We start from the raw sequence: 18,506 nt of genomic DNA on the forward strand, positions 1-18,506 counted from the left end.
GATACAAGGTAAATGATGATCTTCTCTGAAGTGTAACTCCCTGATATGGGTCCCCAAGTGCATGTTCAATAAATATTGTTATTGCTTAGCTGTTTTTGGCCATGTCCTACACTTTGTGATCCTCTGGGGGCGGGGGGGTGACTGATACTGGAGTGGTCTGCCATTCCCTTCTCTAGCTCATTTTACAAATGAGGAAACAGGCAAACAGGGTTAAGTGCCCAGGGTTATAGTGTCTGAGGCTAGATTTGAACTCGGGTCTTCTTGACTCCAGACCTGGCACTCTATCCTTTGCATCACCTACCTGCCTCAAACAATGGGTAGCTCATCCAGGAAGCTCTGACCCTTCTTTCTGCCCTTTTATCTCTTCCAGGTGCTGCCCCCAAATGAGATCCCAAAGCCCATCAAAGCCCCAACCTACCAGGTGCTAGAATATGGAGAGGCTGTGGCTCAGTACAACTTCAAGGGGGACCTGGAGGTGGAGCTATCCTTCCGAAAGGTGAGTGAGCCACTTGTTCAGAGGGGAATGGGGTAAAGAGCAGGGGAAATTTTAGGTGAATTAAGAACTGGGGTGGGAGCAGCTAGGTGGCGCAGTGGATAGAGCACTGGCCCTGGATTCAGGAGTACCTGAGTTCAAATCCAGCCTCAGACACTTAACACTTACTAGCTGTGTGACCCTGGGCAAGTCACTTAACCCCAGTTGCCTCACTGAAAAAAAAAAAAGTATATGCAAGGGGCAGCGAGGTGGCACAGTAGATAGAGCACTGGCCCTGGAGTCAGGAGTATCTGAGTTCAAATCCGACCTCAGACACTTAACACTTACTAGTTGTGTGACTCTGGGCAAGTCACTTAACCCCAATTGCCTCACTAAAAAAAAAAAAAGTATATGCACAACAAATACACATAAACAGAGGTTGGATAGATAAGACTAACAGGTGAGGGGGCAGCTAGGTGGTGCAGTGGGTAAAGCACCAACCCTGAATTCAGGAGGGCCTGAGTTCAAATGCAGCCTCAGACACTTGACACTTAGTAGCTGTGTGACCCTGGGCAAGTCACTTAACCCTCATTGCCCCACTTAAAAAAAAAAAAAGACTAACTGGTGAAAAGATAACAATGACTCAGGAAGGAACTCCAGATTGGGAAATGGCCTGAGGTGGGAAAGGGGAGTGCATCTGCCTTTTGAAGGGGAGGTGTCATGAAAGGAAGACCTGCTGGAGATCTCCTTTGTCTTCCTCTTCTGTTCCCTACAGGGGGAGCATATCTGCCTGATCAGGAAGGTGGACGAAAACTGGTACGAGGGGCGCATCTCAGGGACTGGACGACAGGGCATCTTTCCTGCCAACTATGTCCAGGTCTCCAAAGAGCCCAGGCTAAAGGTCTGCGAAGACGGTCCTACCCCCACTCACCTGAACCTGGCTGGCTCCCAAGTCCCTGGGTCCCCACGCCTGGGCACCTCTCACCTGGCAAGGCCATCTGGTTCCCCCTCCACACCCCAAAGCGCAGCTGACACCACCGACCGGGGGGGCCCAACCTCCCCCTATCGCACTGGCTTCACCTTTCGTTCCAGCAATCAAGAACCTTCTCCACAGACCTCTCCATCCAGATCTCAAACCCAGGTGAAGCCCACCCTCTCCCATGGAGAGAATGAGACATCCTGAGTCAATTGAGAAATTCCCTCTTTAGACATAAGAAATCTGCTTCTTCCCCTGTGTCTGTAGCTTGGAGGGGGAAATGGGACATTGATTCCCAGTAGACCACTGAATGCAAAATAGCCCTATGGGGTGGGAGATACTGCGTTTGAGCAGAGCTGTGAAGACCAGTCCATATCTGTTGGAGTTTAGAGTTAGAATGTGGTGCTGAGGGCATACAAGGCACTTTGGCAAATTGAAATCTTTTTGTGGGACACTAATGGCGGCTTTTACACATGCGGGGTCCCTGCCCTCCACAAATATCATATTATCTTACCCTTCTGCACTATATTTATCAATTAAAGATTTTCTGGTCCTTTTATTCATACTATATTTACATATGAATAAACAGGCATTTTAATTACTCTAAACATAGCAAAAAAAAACCAAAAAACACAAACAGGAATGGGCTAACTTGGGACCTTGCATCCTGCCCCACCTTCCTTTGTTTCCCCTTATTCTATGGTGGAGCCTGAACCAGAAGGAAAAATTACTGTAGGCAGGAGTCGTCAGGAAATGCCAACTATAAGGGAGCCTTGGTCCTATGACCTGGGTCCCATTTGTGAACCCTAGGTGGCACAATGGTTAGAGCACCATATCTGGAGTCGGGAAGACTAGAGTTCAAATCTGGCCTCAGACACTTATTAGCTATGTGACCCTGAGCAAGAAACTTAACCCTGTTGGCCTCAGTTCTTCATCAGTAAAATGAGCTGGAGAGGGAAATGACAAACTACTCCAGTATCTCTGCCAAGAAAACCCGAAATGGGGTCACGAAGAGTCAAACAGGACAGATGACTGAACAACAAACAACAGCTAGACCAGTTCCATTCTATGTCCAGAGCAGCCTCTAAGGGTCAGTGGACAGAGTGGGATGCCATTTACTTAAGGATTTCCTTCAATCTAAGGATTTTAGATGTCTGTGCCTCAGTTACCCATATGTGAAATGGGGATAACAAAACCCTACATACCTTCTGAGACCATGGTTTAAATAAAGTGGGCCAATGTATGGAAATATGTTGAAAAGGTTTTAGGATGCAATGATTATTTTCTTTAGCCTTTACTGTCCTTTGAAAGTTTGAGTCTTGTCTACCTACATTACGTACATCAAAATAACCTATGCTTTTCTCACTATTCACCCGTAGGGTCCTGGCACCTCCAGGACATTACCACCCCACCACTGGGGTCCTAGTCCTCACCAAGACCCTTCTTCTTCCTCTTCTGGATCCTCTAATATCCACTGGACCCCGTGAGTGTGGGCTGAGGAATAGTCAGCTTATGGGGGTGGGAGATGTTATAGAGAGGCCAAGACTTTCTTACTCAGGGACATTTAGGAAACGTAATACAATTCAACTCAACAAGCCCAGCCCTATGGGGTGGGAGACCTGGAAGACAATAGAAATATATGATGTAATCTCTGCTCTTTCAGAAATATTTTAATCTAGATCTGGGGTCAACAAAATACAGCCTCTGGGTCAAATTCAGCAGCCAAAAAGAAAAAAAATGGTAAAAGCCATTCTTAACTCAAAGGCTAGACAAAGACAGGTGATGGGCCAGATTTGGCCCATGGGCTATATAGTCTGCCAATCCCTGACCTAGATGGAAAAGTGAAAAGACAGATGAACAGTTAAACTATATAGATATGAATTTATTATTAACCTTATTGTTATTGCTTGTTGATGATAACGTAAGGGATTTCTGGATTTTCCTTATATGTATCACATTTCCGCTCTGGATTATAGTTTATTTATATAATTAAAGGTTGGATTGAATAATCTCTATAGTTCCTTCCGGCTCTGAATGGCTGTGATTCTATACTTGTCTTGAAATGATTAGCACAGACTCCTGAGAAAGGGGGCGGGGTGGGGAGACAGAGACAGAGAAACAGAGAGAGACAGAGAGACAGAGAGAGAAGGAGAGAGACAGACAGAGAGAGAAGAGAGAAAGAAAGAGAGATAGTTACTGAAGGCTTCCTGGAAGAGATGAGGTTTGAAGGATGGGTTGGGTTTGGAAGGGAAGGACCACCGGTGACAATGCAGTGCAGAGAACAGATTTTCTTTGAGTTTTCTCAAGAACAAGTGTGAATCAGAGTGCAGAGAGGTTAACAATGTTTGCTAAGTGATGGCGAGGCAGGGAATCTACTATGATCTGGAATGGGCTGAGATGGGGAGAGGTAAGATGCCCGCGGTCACCACAGCAGCATCCTCCCTCAGGTACCGGGCAGTATATCGGTATTGGCCCCAGAATGAAGATGAGCTGGAGCTTCGAGAAGGAGACCAGGTGGATGTCATGCAGCAGTGTGATGATGGCTGGTTTGTGGGTATGATGAGCCCTGAGGGATAGGGAGGGCTCTTGTAGGTGTCAGCACCCAGGGGTGGGCTGCCAACACTCAGGGGTCAAGGCCATTCACTGCCAGGCAGGTGACAAGAAAGGCCTTGCACTCTGTGGTATCTTTCTTTTTTATTAATTTTTAATTTTAATTTTCAGTTCCAAATTCTCTCCCTCCCTCATCCATTGAGAAGGCAAAAAATATGATAGTCATTCTATGTAGCTTCTTTCAAAACTTCCCTTTCATGCCATTTAATCCTCACAATACCCATTAGGTAAGTAGAGGAAACTGCAGGGCAGAAGCCCGACTCATCTACTCCTGCCTCTTGGAGCTACAAAGGAAGTAATCCCTACATAAGAGTTTATATTCTAATGCACACCTATTGACTATTCGACCCAGGGCAGATCAATGAACTCTTCAGTGCCTTGCGAAGCTTTTAAAAACCAGAGCACAATTCAGTCTGAGTAGAAGTAGTATCCTTACTGGGAGTTCACTTTTTCTGATAAAAGCAGCGTTCCACCCTGCACCCCCCACCCCCATCCACGAAAAGGGTATTATATTAGTAACACCTTACAAGCTTGTTAGGTATTTAAAGTGCTTCGTAAATTTTAAAGTGCTATATGATTGCCAGTTATTCTTGTTATTTATTAACTAATAAGTAAAGTTAAATGAATACTGATTGAATTAATATTGATTTAATTTATAGTGATGGCTTAATTGTTGTTATTACTTATTGTGTGACTCTGGGCAAGTCCCAGCCTCTCTGAGACTATTTCCTGACCTGTCAAAATGGGAATAATGGCACTTGCCTTACAAGATTCAAAGGAACAAGAATACACACACACACACACACACACACACACACACACACACACACACACACACACACTTTAGTCTTGCTATATAAATGTTGGTCTTTGTTATGATTACTAATCATTGCTGACTTTACATGGAAAACATTTTATGTTTAACCCATTAACAAGTATTGAATACCTCTGGTGCCCAATCCTGGGCTTGGCTCAGAGTAGGTTTTAGATAAGAATAAAATATACTCAGTAACCTTAAGGATCTCACAGTCTGGCTGAGGAAATAGGACTCCGTTGGCTGGAGTTGATTGATTAATATCACTGAAATGAGACGACATATGAACAGATACGTATTTATAAGATAATTTGATGAAGAAGAGAGTATTAGCAATTAAGGGAAAAAGAAAAGGCTTCCCAGAGGAGATAAGGCATAATATGAACCTTGAAGGAAACTAGGAATTCTAAGAGGTAGAAGTAAAAGAGAGACTATGTTCCAGGTATGGAGGAGGGCCTTTGCAAAGGCTTAGAGATGAGATCAGAGAGTAGCAATTCACCCACTTCGGGTTGAAACATAAAATGTGGAGGGGAGTGCTTTGTCATAATTCTAGAAAGATACATTCAAGCTAGATCATCAAAGGCTTTAAATGCCAAGCTGAAGAGCCTGTATGTCATTCTAGAAGTAATAGGGAGCTACTGAAGATTCTTGAGGAGGGGAATGACATGGTCAGGCTTGTGCTTTAGGAAGATTATGTTGGCAGCTATTTAGAGGATAGCTTGAAAAGAAAAGAGCCTGGAAACTGAGAGTCTGATTAGGAGGCTGTTGCAGTGGTCTAGATGAGAGGTGATAAATGCCCAAACATAGGAGGGGAAAAAAGGAGACGTGAGATATATTGTGGAGGTAGAATTGGCCAGTCTTGGAAAGGGATTGAACGTGGAGAATGGGGGAGAAGAAAGAGTCAAAGATAAGTCTTGAGGATGTGAACCTGACTGGGGTAGTGAGGTCCTCAGAAGATAGAAGTTCTGATAAGGAACGGGGTTTAGGAGCAAAGGTGGTAAGTTCTTTCATGGGCATGTTGAATTGAGATGTCCACTTGACATTCAGTCAGAGATGTCTACTAAGTAATCAGTGGTGTGGAACTGGCGTTCAGGAGAGAGCTTAGAGATGAATATATAGAATTGGGATTGATTTGCATAGAAATGGTCATTGAAGGGCAGCTAGGTGGCGCTGTGGATAAAGCCCTGGATTCAGGAGAATCTGAGTTCAAATCCGGCCTCAGACACTTGACACTTACTAACTGTGTGACTCTGGGCAAGTCACTTAACCCTCATTGCCCCACCAAAAAAAAAAAAAAAAAAAGCTAGGGGCAGCTAGGTGGCACAGTGAATAAAGCACAGGCCCTGGATTCAGGAAGACCTAAGTTCAAATCCAGCCTCAGACACTTAACACTTGCTAGCTGTGTGACTCTGGGCAAGTCACTTAACTGCAATTGCCCCACTAAAAAAAAAAAAAGAAATGGTCATTGAACCCATGGGAATGAATAAGATCACCAAGAGAGGAGGTATTGAGAAAGAAGAAAAGAGGGTTCAGCACAGAGCCTTTGGTAACACCCAGCATTAGGGAGTGAGACGTGGAAGAAAATCTAAGTTGATAGAGAAAGAGTAGAGGGAAAATCAGGAGAGGGCAGTATCACAAAGAAACCCTGGAGGAGACAGTATCCAGGAAGAAGTGGTATCAACAGTGTCAAATAATGCAGAAAAGATGCAGAGGAAAGAGAGTTGTTTCATTGAATTATGAGATCAGAAACCACATTTGTAAGGGCTTAAGAAGTGAGTAGGAAGTGACTAAGAAGAGGAAACCAAGATAAAAGTATTTTTAGGAGTTTAAAGGAAGGAGAACTTTAGGGTGATGGCTTGAAGAGATGGCTGGGTCCCATGAAGGTTTTTTGGTAAAGACTTGGATGCATTTGTAGGTAGCAGTAAAGGAACCATTTAATTTGGAGAGATTCAAAAGTAAAAGATGGCAAAGAGATGGTTGAAGGGTCATGGTGCTGGAGGAGATGAGAGATAATGATATCAAGGACATAAGTGGAGGGGTTGACTTTGTCAAGAAGAAGAGCCACTAGGGCAGCTAGGTGGTGAAGTGGATAGAGTACCTGCTGAGACCTGAGTTCAGATTTGGCCTCAGACATTTATTACCTGTGTGCCCCTGGGCAAGTCACTTAATCCCAATGCCTCAACAACAACAAAAAAACACAAAACAAAATGTCACTTTTTTTTGTCAGAGATAGGAGCCAAAGAGGTGAGAGTGACAAATAATGTTGAGGTTTTAAGGTTTAGAATTGGGGAGAAAAGGCCCTCACATTAGATGGCCTATATTTTATTGGTAAGATAAGAGCTTTTAAGGGGCAGCTAGGTGGCGCAGTGGATAGAGCACCAGCCCTGGAGTCAGGAGTACCTGAGTTCAAATCTGGCCTCAGACACTCAACACTTACTAGCTGTGTGACCCTGGGCAAGTCACTTAACCCCAATTGCCTAATTTAAAAAAAAAAAAAATATATATATATATATATATATATATATATATATAAAGAGCTTTTGCTGAAAAGGAAGGGAGACCAGCTAGTCTAGAACAGTGGTGTCAGACTCAAATAGAAACAGATCCCTGGGCCCTGCATATTGATTTAGAAAACCACAAATTAACATTATCTATGCTGTATGTTTATTTTGTTAAACATTTCCCAATTACCTTTTTTTTTTTTTTTTGGTGAGGCAACTGGGGTTAAGTGACTTGCCCAGGGTCACATAGCTAGTAAGTGTTAAGTGTCTGAGGTCGGATTTGAACTCAGGTCCTCCTGAATCCAGGGCCAGTGCTCTATCTACTGCACCATCTAGCTGCCCCCCAATTACCTTTCAATATGGTTCTGGAAGCTTTGGCTTGAGCAGTGAGTTTGACACCTCTGGGGAAAGCGTGAAAAGGTTTAGAACAGCTGCTGTAGGGAGTTTGATAGCAAATCAATTAATGAAAAATACAAATATTGTCATAGAAGAGTGAGAATCTAGTTGAGATCAGATTATATTCATTTGCAGCCATTTGCAAAGCACAGTTGTTTGACTTCCTTCATCAACATTAAGCAATAGATGGGTAGGAGTGGAGAAGATAATTTATGGGGATAACCCAAAGTACGGATTTGGCAAGGCATGAGCTGTGATTGGATCAGGGGACAAGAGATTTGAGAGAAGACGTTGAACTGATTAGCTAGCTATAAGGTCAAGGTTATGAATGGGGGGAACATGAGGACAGAGAAGGGGTGCTGGCCCGAGAGAGATAAAATAACTAGAGGGCCTAGCAAAGACCGATATGGAAGAATGGGGTGAAGGGAGAGATGGGAAGGTAGAGGTTGTGGTCAGAAGCATCTTTGTTTTGAGTTAAGGACACTTGTAGTGAATTCAAGGGTATGACCAGTCCTGTTTCTGGCTGGGGTGGGATGAAGGAGTGGATCATGGGAGTGAAGGAGGCTGATTTTGAGGGAACATGAGGGTGAATATCGAAATCCTCAAGTATAAGGACAGAGGTTGTGTTGGAGAGGAGGACTCTGAGCCAGGTGCTGCACTCCTGGAGAAGAGAGAGAACAGCCCACAACTGGATAGCATGGTATTGGTCGAGGCTGTGAACTTCAGAGGAGGATTATACCTGTAAATGTTTAACAGACAGTTACAGGGCACACTTTTAAGTTTAATCTGCATCATTAGTATTTTCCCTATCGTTTCCTGAAGCCTAGACGTTGAACAAAACAATAAATCAAGCCTGATTTGTAGGTCTGAAGATATCTGAGGGATTAAAAAAAAAAACAAAACAAACCATGAAATTGTAATGATTGGCTGGTACCAGCACATCTGTATTCCTGAGTGATGACAGTAGAGAGAGGGTCTGCTGTGGAGCAAGGGGTGGGTATGCTTTCTCTTTTTCCTGGCCCAGTGTATGGGAGGGCAGGAAAGAAGGTATATCCCCTCCTTGAGAGAGTGGCCAGGCTTGGCGAGGGGGGGGGAACGGAAGGGGAAGAGCTAGATTTTCTTGAGTGTGAGAAGATGGTAGTCACATGAGAGGAAAGGGGCCCAATGGTAAGAGAAGGAAGAATATGTTAGGGACTTGTAAGGGGGTAAAGCTGAGGAGTGGTCCTGGAAAAAAGGGGTTTTCACCTAGGCAGTTCTGAAGCCCTCAATCATAACAATAATAAAAGCTAGCATTTATGGGGTACTTAACAGTCTGTAAGACCTTTACATCTATTATTAAACTTACTTCTAAATATTTTTTTTTGTTGTTTTTGTTTTTGGTGAGGCAGTTGGGGTTAAGTGACTTGCCCAGGGTCACACAGCTAGTAAGTGTTAAGTGTCGGAGGCCAGATTTGAACTCAGGTACTCCTGAATCCAGGGCTGGTGCCTTATCCACTGCGCCATCTAGCTGCCCCTAAATTTAATTTTAATATTCAATAATATATTAAATATTTTTAAATGTTAAATATCTTTAATATTTACACATTTGCATTGTTGTTGTTCAGACATTTTCAGTCGTGTCCAACTCTGTGATCCCTTTTGAGATTTTCTTGGCAAAGATACTGGAGCAGTTTGCCATTTCCTTCTCCAGCTCATTTTACAGATGAGGAAATTGAGGCAAACAGGGTGAAGCGACTTGTCCAGGGTCACACAACTAGTGTCTGAAGCTGGATTTGAACTTAGGTCTTCCTGAATCCAGCACTCTATCTACCTAGATACATATATATTAATGTTTTTTAAAAAATCAGAATCATTACCATATATATGGTTGTTCTTTCCTTCCTTCCTTCCTTCCAGTCTGTCTTTCCTGTTTAAATATCTATCCTTCCTGTTTATCTATCTATCTATATATCCATCTATCCATCCATCCATCCACCTATACATCTATCTCTCTCTCCCCCGTCATCTAGTAAGGCTTCTCTTGTAACAAAGGAAAAAAAAGATTAAGAAAAACCAGTTAGGGCAGCTAGGTGGCGCAGTGGATAGAGCATTGGCCTTGGAGTCAGGAAGACCTGAGTTCAAATATGACCTCAAACATTTGACACTTACTAGCTGTGTGACTCTGGGCAAGTCACTTAACCCCAATTGCCTCACCCCTCCCCCCCCCAAAAAAAACCCCAACAACAACCAAAAAGAAAAAAGAAAAACCAGTTGATATTAGAGATCTTGTTTTGTAGCACATGTAGTATTCTGGATCCACAGTGTTCTTCTTTTCATGGGATCACAGATTAGAGTTTAGGAGGCCATTAAGACATTACAGAAGGGGCAACTAGGTGGCGCAGTGGATAGAGCACCAGCCCTGGAGTCAGGAGGACCTGAGTTCAAATCTGCCTTCAGACACTTACCACTTACTAGCTGTGTGACCCTGGGCAAGTCACTTAACCCCAATTGCCTCACCCCCCCCCAAAAAAAAAAGACATTACAGAGAAGGAAACTGAAGTCCAGAGAGCTTAAGTTACAAAGTTAGTAATTATCTAAAGCAGACTTTGAACAGAGGTCTTTCTGACTCCAGGGCCAGGGCTCTCTCTCCATTACTCTAGACCGCCTCTTAATATTCCATGTTGCTGCTAATGAAAGGAAGGAGGTGACTGAATGTACTTCCTAAAATTCAGTGCTGAGTGCCTAGCGCTGTAGACAATACTTTAGATAGTGGTCTGACCAGGGCAGAGTACAGGGGTGGCTCCTCCCACTTCCTCATCACTGGAAGCTGTGTAACCTAAGATGATCCCAACTTTCTTGACTCCCATATCAAACTGTTTGCTCCTTTTTTTTTTTTTTTGGTGGGGCTATGGGGGCTAAGTGACTTGCCCAGGGTCACACAGCTAGTAAGTGTCAAGTGTCTGAGACTGGCTTTGAACTCAGGTCCTCCTGAATCCAGGGCTGTTGCTTTATCCACTGTGCCACCTAGCTGCCCCCAAACCGTTTGCTCTTAAGGGTGTTGTGGTATACTACAACCTGTAGATCTTTTTAAAATCTTGGTATATATTTTTATACACATATATGCGGTAAAGAAAGAGAGAGACAGGGACAGAGACAGATGGAGAGGAAAGAAGGAGAGAGAGACAGAGACAGAGACAAAGAGACAGAGAGACCGAGAGACCGAGAGACCAAGAGACCTATAGAATGTGCAGAGGTTGGGGTGGCTAGGTGGCACAGTGGATAAAACACCAGCCCTGGATTTAGGGGGACCTGAGTTCAAAGCCAGTCTCAGACACTTGACACTTACTAGCTGTGTGACCCTGGGCAAGTCACTTAACCCCCATTGTCCTGCTTAAAAAAATTTTTTTTAATTAAAAAAAAAGAATGTGCAGAGGTTAGCAACCAGCATGGTCCATGACTTACTTGTGGGGATGAGTTAAAGGAACTAGGAGTTTTTTAGCTGGAGAAGAGAAGACTCACAGAGGCTATGATCGCTGTCTCCAAATTTTTGAGGAGCTGTTACATGGAAGAAGGATTAGAATTGTTCTGTTTGACTGTAGAGTGCAGAACATGCAAAATAAATAAATCGATTTAGGCTTGTTGTCGGGAAGAAACTTTCCTACAGCCAGCCTTATCCAAATATGGGATGGGCTCCTTGGTAAGATCATGGGTTCTTCCTCTTTGTAGGGCTTCAGGTTGACCACTTATTAGGTGTGTTTCGGAAAGGATGCATTTTCCAATGGCTGCTGAGATTCTGTGATTCCAATCATGTTCGTTAGACTATATCCTCCCTCTGAGTAGAACCGCTTTCCCAGCTGCAAAATGATTTGACCTGGCAGTGTGAGACCCACACCTTAGAAGGGTAGTGTGATACTTTGGAGTGGACTTGAACACCCAGAACGATAGGATATGAAAGCTTATGAGAAACAGGATCATTTAGAACAACAACCCTTTCATTTAATAGACCGGGGAGTTGAGGGATAGAGAGGGAAAGAGACCTGTCCAAAGTCACACAGAAAGTGAAAGGCACAGAACCCAGTCTCTAGCCTTGAGCCCTCTCTAGCTCCCCGCCTTCAAAGCTATTTCCTCTAAATTACCCTACCTCTCTATGTGATGCATGGGACCCACTGTGAGAAGGGGATGGATGGGGTTATTCCTTTATTCCTTCGGGTCTCTTATCTCTTTGTATTCTCTTTGACACTTTTGCATTGCACGATCTATTCTGAATAAACTTGTTTATTCAGATGTGTATTGATGGGAGGATTGTGCATTAATGGGGAGGGCATTGGATTGTGAGTCTGAGGATCTGGGTTCAGAGTTTATCTCTGATATTTATTGTATGGCCTTGGGGAAGGTTTCCTCAGCTTTGGGGGCCTCAGTGACTCATAGAAAAAATAAGGGAGTTGAACCCGGGGGTTGTGAAGGTTCCCTCTAGTTAGCTAGTTAGCTTCAAGTCAGCAGGAGTCCTGGGATTGCTTCTTGCCCTTCTAGGCTTCTGCCACCAGGGGGTAGGAGTTAGAGTCTAGAAAGCACCATGCAGCTCCAGGCTGCTATGGAGATAAAACGGGCTAGAAGAATTTTTCTGGTCACTGTCAGCAGGAGTGGGCTTGAGAATATTGGTCTGTTTGTTTATTTTTCCCTAGCATCTTCTCCACCCCCATGACTTTTTTAAAGATAAAATTTGATTGTTAATTTTATTTTCCCATCCTTCCTATTTCCCAGTGTATTCCTCTTCCCCTCTGAGAGCCACCTCCCCAAACCAAAGAAGTTTAAACAAAAACAAAAACAGCTCGACAAAACCAAACACATCAAAAATGCCTGACACTAGCGTCCCACACCCATAGTCCCCATCCTCCTTAATTCCATTTCTTCTCTTGCAGGTGTCTCCCGGAGGACCCAGAAATTCGGAACATTCCCGGGGAACTATGTGGCCCCCGTGTGAGTGGACACTGGCAGCCTGGAGCAAGCCCAGAGCTCTGGGGGTGGGGGGTGGGAGGCAGATTTAGGGCACTGATGGCAAGAGCTCTCTCTGTCCCCCCCCCCTTCCTCTGCTAACCCCCACTGCCCACGGCCAGCCGCTTTGTTGTGGTGTTTCTCTGAGACCTGAGGATGGGAGTGGGGGGAGGGGAGAGACATCTGCAGGATGCCACAGCTTCTGTGAGGCCCCATCCTGTGTCAGACACAGCCGCCAACCCTCTACCTCCTCTTCCCATCCTCCCTGCCTTAGGGGACCTGGAATAACTCCACTCAACCTCACAGCACATTCCTCTAACTGCCCCCCCCCTTCACTGTAGAGCTCTCCTCCACCAAGGACTAGTTCCCAGTCTTATTGAGACCAGACATGTCTTCCCTTTCCCTCCCCTCCTCCTTCATCTCCGTGCAGTGCTGTGCCCTTTAACAAGGACCAACTTCTTAACTTAATGGGGACCAAATGCTTCCACCTGAAAGGAATTTCTTTCCCATATCCCAGCTTGCTTTCCACTTCACATGCCTTCCCTGGAGTCCCCTCACCCCTTCTTTGCTAGCTGAGTTGGGAAAGGAGAGGAGGGGGGAAGTGGGGAGGAAGTAGTGAGGGACCTGGTCTCCTCAGAGCTCCCAGTAAGGATTGAGCCTTTAAAGTTAGTAGTCGGATCCTATAGTTCTGGGAGACTGTGGCTGCACATCCCTCCTCCGATGACACCCTTGGTCTCCCCTTGGAGAGACTATATAATAAACCTCCACACGCCACTCTTGAGTCTGAGACTTTTTTGTTGGGGCTGGTAATTGGTTATTTTCTCTAAAAGAGGAGGAGGTTCCCTGGCATGAACTTTAGCTCCTTCCATGGAGTTGATCTCCACAGACACACACCCCTTTCTGTCTTCAGGGGGGTGAGGCACAATTTGATTGGGATAGTGCAAAGATAACTTCCCTCTGTGACTGGGGAATGAGGAGAGAAGAATGGATAACTGGGGAGGAGCCAGAGATCATGGGAGGAGGAGGAAGAGGGAAGGCCACCCTTGTGGATTCTGGGGCAGTCACAGACTCGCCTAGATGAGATGACATTGATAGTGACTGTGCTGGTAATGTTTTCCGTGTGTGTGTGTGTGTGTGTGTGTGTGTGTGTGTGTGTGTGTGTGTGTGTGTGTGTGTATGTGTGTGTGTGTGTGTGAGAGAGAGAGAGACAGACAGACAGACAGACAGAGACAGAGACAGAGAGACAGAGATGAATCATGGCAGTGGGAGGAAGGTAGCCCAGCAGTTCTACCATTTGTACCTCTGACCCCTAGGTATCCAAGCCAGGGGCCTTCTCTTGCCCCCATCATAGCAGAAAAGGGCTGTTGAGGAAGGGCTTCTTTATGGGGCTCAGGGTGGGTTCATCTATCACAGCTCTCGGGTGCCTTCATAGCCCTATCCCCTCTGTAGTAGACCGGGCCTGACTTGGGTATGGTAAGTGAGGTTCAAGAGTAGAACAAAGTGAGGCAGGTACCTTGGATTTAAGGGTAAAAGAAAAACGAAGCACTCTTAAGAACATCTGGCTCTAACAGAGAGGTTTGATTAGTCATGGGAAGGGAAGGATACTTAGGTCGAGGAAGAGATTTTAATTGAGGCTGTGGCGCTGATTCAGGGGAGCACGGTTTACAAGTGCCAGCTTTGGCCACGATGATCCACGGGTTAGAAGCCAAAGGGAGGAGTCAAGCAGCTATAACTGCTCAGGTTTTTGTTCTTATGGTACCAGGAAACCACTTGAGCTGCCCAAGCCTTTAATACCCTGAGCTAATTAAGTCTCCAGGACAGTTTCAGTGCCTTTTAAGGTAAAACTAGCCTAACCTGCTTGGGGCTGGACCCTAGGATATTGGTCCCACCACACCCTCCCTGAAGCTAAATCTCAAAGGTTTTATGGAGCTGTCTGTACCCTTTGGAATCTCCTCGAGCTTCAGCTGGATTGGGAGGAGCAGTATTTAATTTGGAAAAGTGAATGAGTCAGATGGTGCCCAGTTGGGCCTGGACAGATTAGGGAGGGCTTTGAATTCTGGGAAAGAGCATCTTGTTAGGAAGTGTGTGTGTGTGTGTGTGTGTGTGTGTGTGTGTGTGTGTGTGTGTGTTCACATGCTTGTGCCTTCAAGGAGGATTGAAGAATGAAATCAATCACAACCTTTCAGTGGTTTCTATCTAGCCCTCCATGACCCCAGTGATGATGTAATCCCTGTTCCTTAACCACTCACTATCCCCCAACTCTCACATCACCCAAAGTACGTAGAAAAGGAGAAATGTATGAGATTTTCTTTTGCCTGGGGAAGAAGTCAAATCCATACCCTTCTTACTGGGGCTAGAACAGCCACAAACAAACCAGTGATGCTCCCTGGGTAGTAGGGCCTGGGCTAGAGGTAGGCACCCTCAAAGGGCATGGCACCGAGGGTAAAGTGAGGAGCACTTTTTAGTATTTTTTTTAATAAGAGCACATTTTTGGTGCTGGGAAATGTGGCTCTCCGTGGCCTGTAGGTATTTATTTTGAGACTGTGTCAGTAACACAATGAGGGGAGCTTCCAGTGGATACACACCTTGTATACGCACACCTTGGTGAAGGAAAACAGGGTCCTTAAAGCTGTTTCCATACAATAATAACATTTATGTGGTAATATAAGGTTTGCAAAGTTATTTACAAATATTCTCATTTTAACCTTACAACCCTGTGAAATAGGTACTAAAATTGTCCCCATTTTTCAGATGGGAAAAGTGAAGCAGACAGAGGTTGTGACTCACCCAGGGTCAGACAGCTAGTGTCAGAGGCAGACTTTGAACTCAGGTCTAGAGCTTTATCCACTGGGCCACATAGTTGCCTTATATCAATCCCATTCAGCCCATCACAAATAAGGTGATGCAAATGCTCCTATGAATTCTACCCGTGAAGCATTTTGCATATTGAAAGCAAAAAGAAGGTCAGAGTTTAGGGGTTGCGGAGTGAGTGCTCATAGAGCACAATACTAGAGCCACCTGTTGGACACCCTTTCATTATGATTGTGTAATTCCTGGCCTCACATCCTAGCAGGGAAATGTTGATTTTTCAGCACCTTTGCAGCTGCCCTATTGAGAAGGTATCTGGGTTCTGGGCTGCTGCTACTCCTAAACCTCTTCTAAAAGGTAGATCAAAGCCAGACTTGGAATAATAATCATAACAGCAAGAGCAAGGCAGCTTGGCATAATAATTAGAAGGCTGGTCTTCCAGGCACTAGACCTAGGTCCAAGTCCTATAATAACTGTGTGACTGTGGGCAGGTCACTTAACCCCTCAGTGCCCATCTGAATCTCTAAGACTACAAGTTACAGATCCATATCTGAATTAATCTACACTAGAGTTCAGCAAACTTTTTATGTAAAGATAAAAATACTTTACGCTTTTGGTGCTGAGAGGCAGAATCAAGGATATTATGTAAGTCTTTATTATATAATGAGAGGAAACATTTCTAAAATTTATTGATGAAATTCAAAATATGACAATAATAATTGAGTACATTTTTTGTAACACAGGTCTATTAATGAGAATAGAACTCTTTTTGGGGGGAATAACATTTCATTTAATTGGGGTTCAAAGGTAGTGTTCCTTATCAAAATCAGTTGTAAATGCTCATCTGTAATGTGATTTTATGTATTTCATCTTTGAAAATGTCTTTTCACACAGGTAGGTACTGCTAAATACTGATATCCTTTCAAAAAGTATATAATTTTCATTAAACATATTCATCCACTGGAAGGCACTTATAGATCTTTATTAGACTCTCTAGATATTTGTCCTTTAGCATATCATTTCATTGCAGATTAATCACTTCCAGTTGAACATTTGGCAGAAGCTCCTCAACTATTAGTCAAATAGACTTTGAAATACGGAAATTTCTTTTTTACTTGTACTGAGGTCTGGTAGAAAAAAGCTGCTAGAACTGTTGTCTCTTTCTTTCTTTTCTTTTCTTTCTTTCTTTTTTTTGTGCAGAGCAATGAGTGATTTGCCCAGGGTCACACAGCTAGTGTCAAGTGTCTGAGGCCGGATTTGAACTCAAATCCTCCTGAATCCAAGGCTGGTGCTTTATCCACTGTGCCACCTAGCTGCCCCTAGAACTGTAGTTTGAATTCAGAAAATATATCTGCTGCAAATTTGTGTGGGAATGGAGATATTAATAATTTTTTCAGCTTTTAACAGCATAGGAAATGTACAAAGCAGCTTAGTATTAGTTGTGATTCAAAGAACATTTTGTTGTTTAGTCTTTTCAGTCATATCTGACTCTTTGTGACCCCATTTGGGGTTTTCTTGGCAAAGATACTGGGGCGGTTTGCCATGTCTTCTCCAGCTCCTTTTTACGGATGAGGAACTGAGGCAAACATGGTTAAGTGGTTTGCCCGGGGTCACACAGCTAGTACATGTCTGAGGTCATATTTGAACTCAGGAAAAGGAGTTTTCCTGATTCCAGACCTGACACTCAATCCACTGCTACACCTAGCTGTCTCCAAACAACATTATTTGTCATCAAATTGACTTTGCTAAAGTATAAGTTTCACATAGCATCACTGTTTTGCCTTGTAATTTTAGGTTGATTTCATTAATATTATCAAGTCTGACACAAAAGCTTATGTCCAAAACTATTCAGAACTCTATCGTAATGGTTGGTTCCTCTTCAGAAGAATTTCGATCTTGGCTCTGAACCAAAAAAAAAGTCATAACAAAACCTTTTTTCTTTTTCTTCTTTTCTTGTTTTGACAAGGTAGATATGCACTGGTCATTAAAAAAAAATGTTGTGGTATGACAATATGTGTGGCATTGGAAACACTGTTGAATTATAACTATCATTGGTATCTATAATATGTGGAAGAGCTGTTGGAGGTGATGAGTGTTCCACATGCAGTCAATTCCTGATCTACACCAATTAATTCACAGGTCCATGTCCAACCCATATAGTATATTCAACTGTTGTTGAATTGGTGCTTTAAAATGTACATGTATTATTATTATCTCATCCAATTCTCCCAATGCTCCAGAAAGGTAGCTACTATTCATTTTACAGATGAGGAATCTGGGGCTCTAGGAGACAAAATAATTTTCCTATGATCACACAGCTTACAAGTGTCAGGCAGACACACGATTGCTCCAAAAAACATCCAAATAACACCATAGGAAAATGCCCGGAGCAGCAAAACTCACAGAAGAATGTGCTGAAATCATCTTCTAACCAAGAACAGCTTGGAAGGTCAGAAGGAGGGAGCTGCTGTGCTGATACAGGAGTGGAGCCCAACCCCACAGTCACCCTGACAGATCCAGTCCCAGGAAGTCCTCACCAGAGAGGGAGACCCCCAGAGTCTCTGAATCAACTAAAGCGCCAGTGTCGTCTGGAACTAAGCTCACAGTCTGGTGAGAGGGCTGAGCCCTGGGCAGGGGGGAGGCTACAGGGGTCTGTGCTGGTGCTGAGAACTTGGGTTTTTCACCCCTGCTGAGAACCAGGAGGTAGGCTTGAGTAGTAGTGGCCCAGGACGGGGAGGGGCACAGGCTCATCAGAGCTAACAACCACAACACACAAAGCAGGTTGATTAGCAAGTTGGTCTGGGGTCATCTACAGACCAGGGAACAGGCCGGGCAAGTGAAGAACCTGATCCTCCTTAAATCATACCACCTGGGACTTCTGAAGCTTGGGATATTGCAGCCTGGAAACAGTTCCCCACTTTAAGGAGCTAAAAGTCAAGTAAAAGAAAGGCAAGATGA

At 44.1% G+C, this 18,506-nt stretch overlaps 1 protein-coding gene across 1 annotated transcript in view; it reads left to right on the top strand.

Annotated features, from left to right (window-relative positions):
• Positions 1-13,514, top strand: part of SORBS3 (sorbin and SH3 domain containing 3) — a 38,663-nt gene extending 25,149 nt beyond the window's left edge. The window contains exons 17-21 of the mRNA XM_043984469.1: positions 371-496; positions 1,248-1,613; positions 2,828-2,931; positions 3,896-4,002; positions 12,668-13,514. Coding sequence (XP_043840404.1) covers positions 371-496; positions 1,248-1,613; positions 2,828-2,931; positions 3,896-4,002; positions 12,668-12,729 — 765 coding nt within the window. The 3' untranslated portion in view covers positions 12,730-13,514. The remainder of the gene's footprint in view (positions 1-370; positions 497-1,247; positions 1,614-2,827; positions 2,932-3,895; positions 4,003-12,667) is intronic.
• Positions 13,515-18,506: the final 4,992 nt, after the last annotated feature.

The sequence above is a fragment of the Dromiciops gliroides genome, chromosome 2 (genome assembly GCF_019393635.1).
Source record: "Dromiciops gliroides isolate mDroGli1 chromosome 2, mDroGli1.pri, whole genome shotgun sequence".
NCBI classification, from domain to species: Eukaryota; Metazoa; Chordata; class Mammalia; order Microbiotheria; family Microbiotheriidae; genus Dromiciops; species Dromiciops gliroides.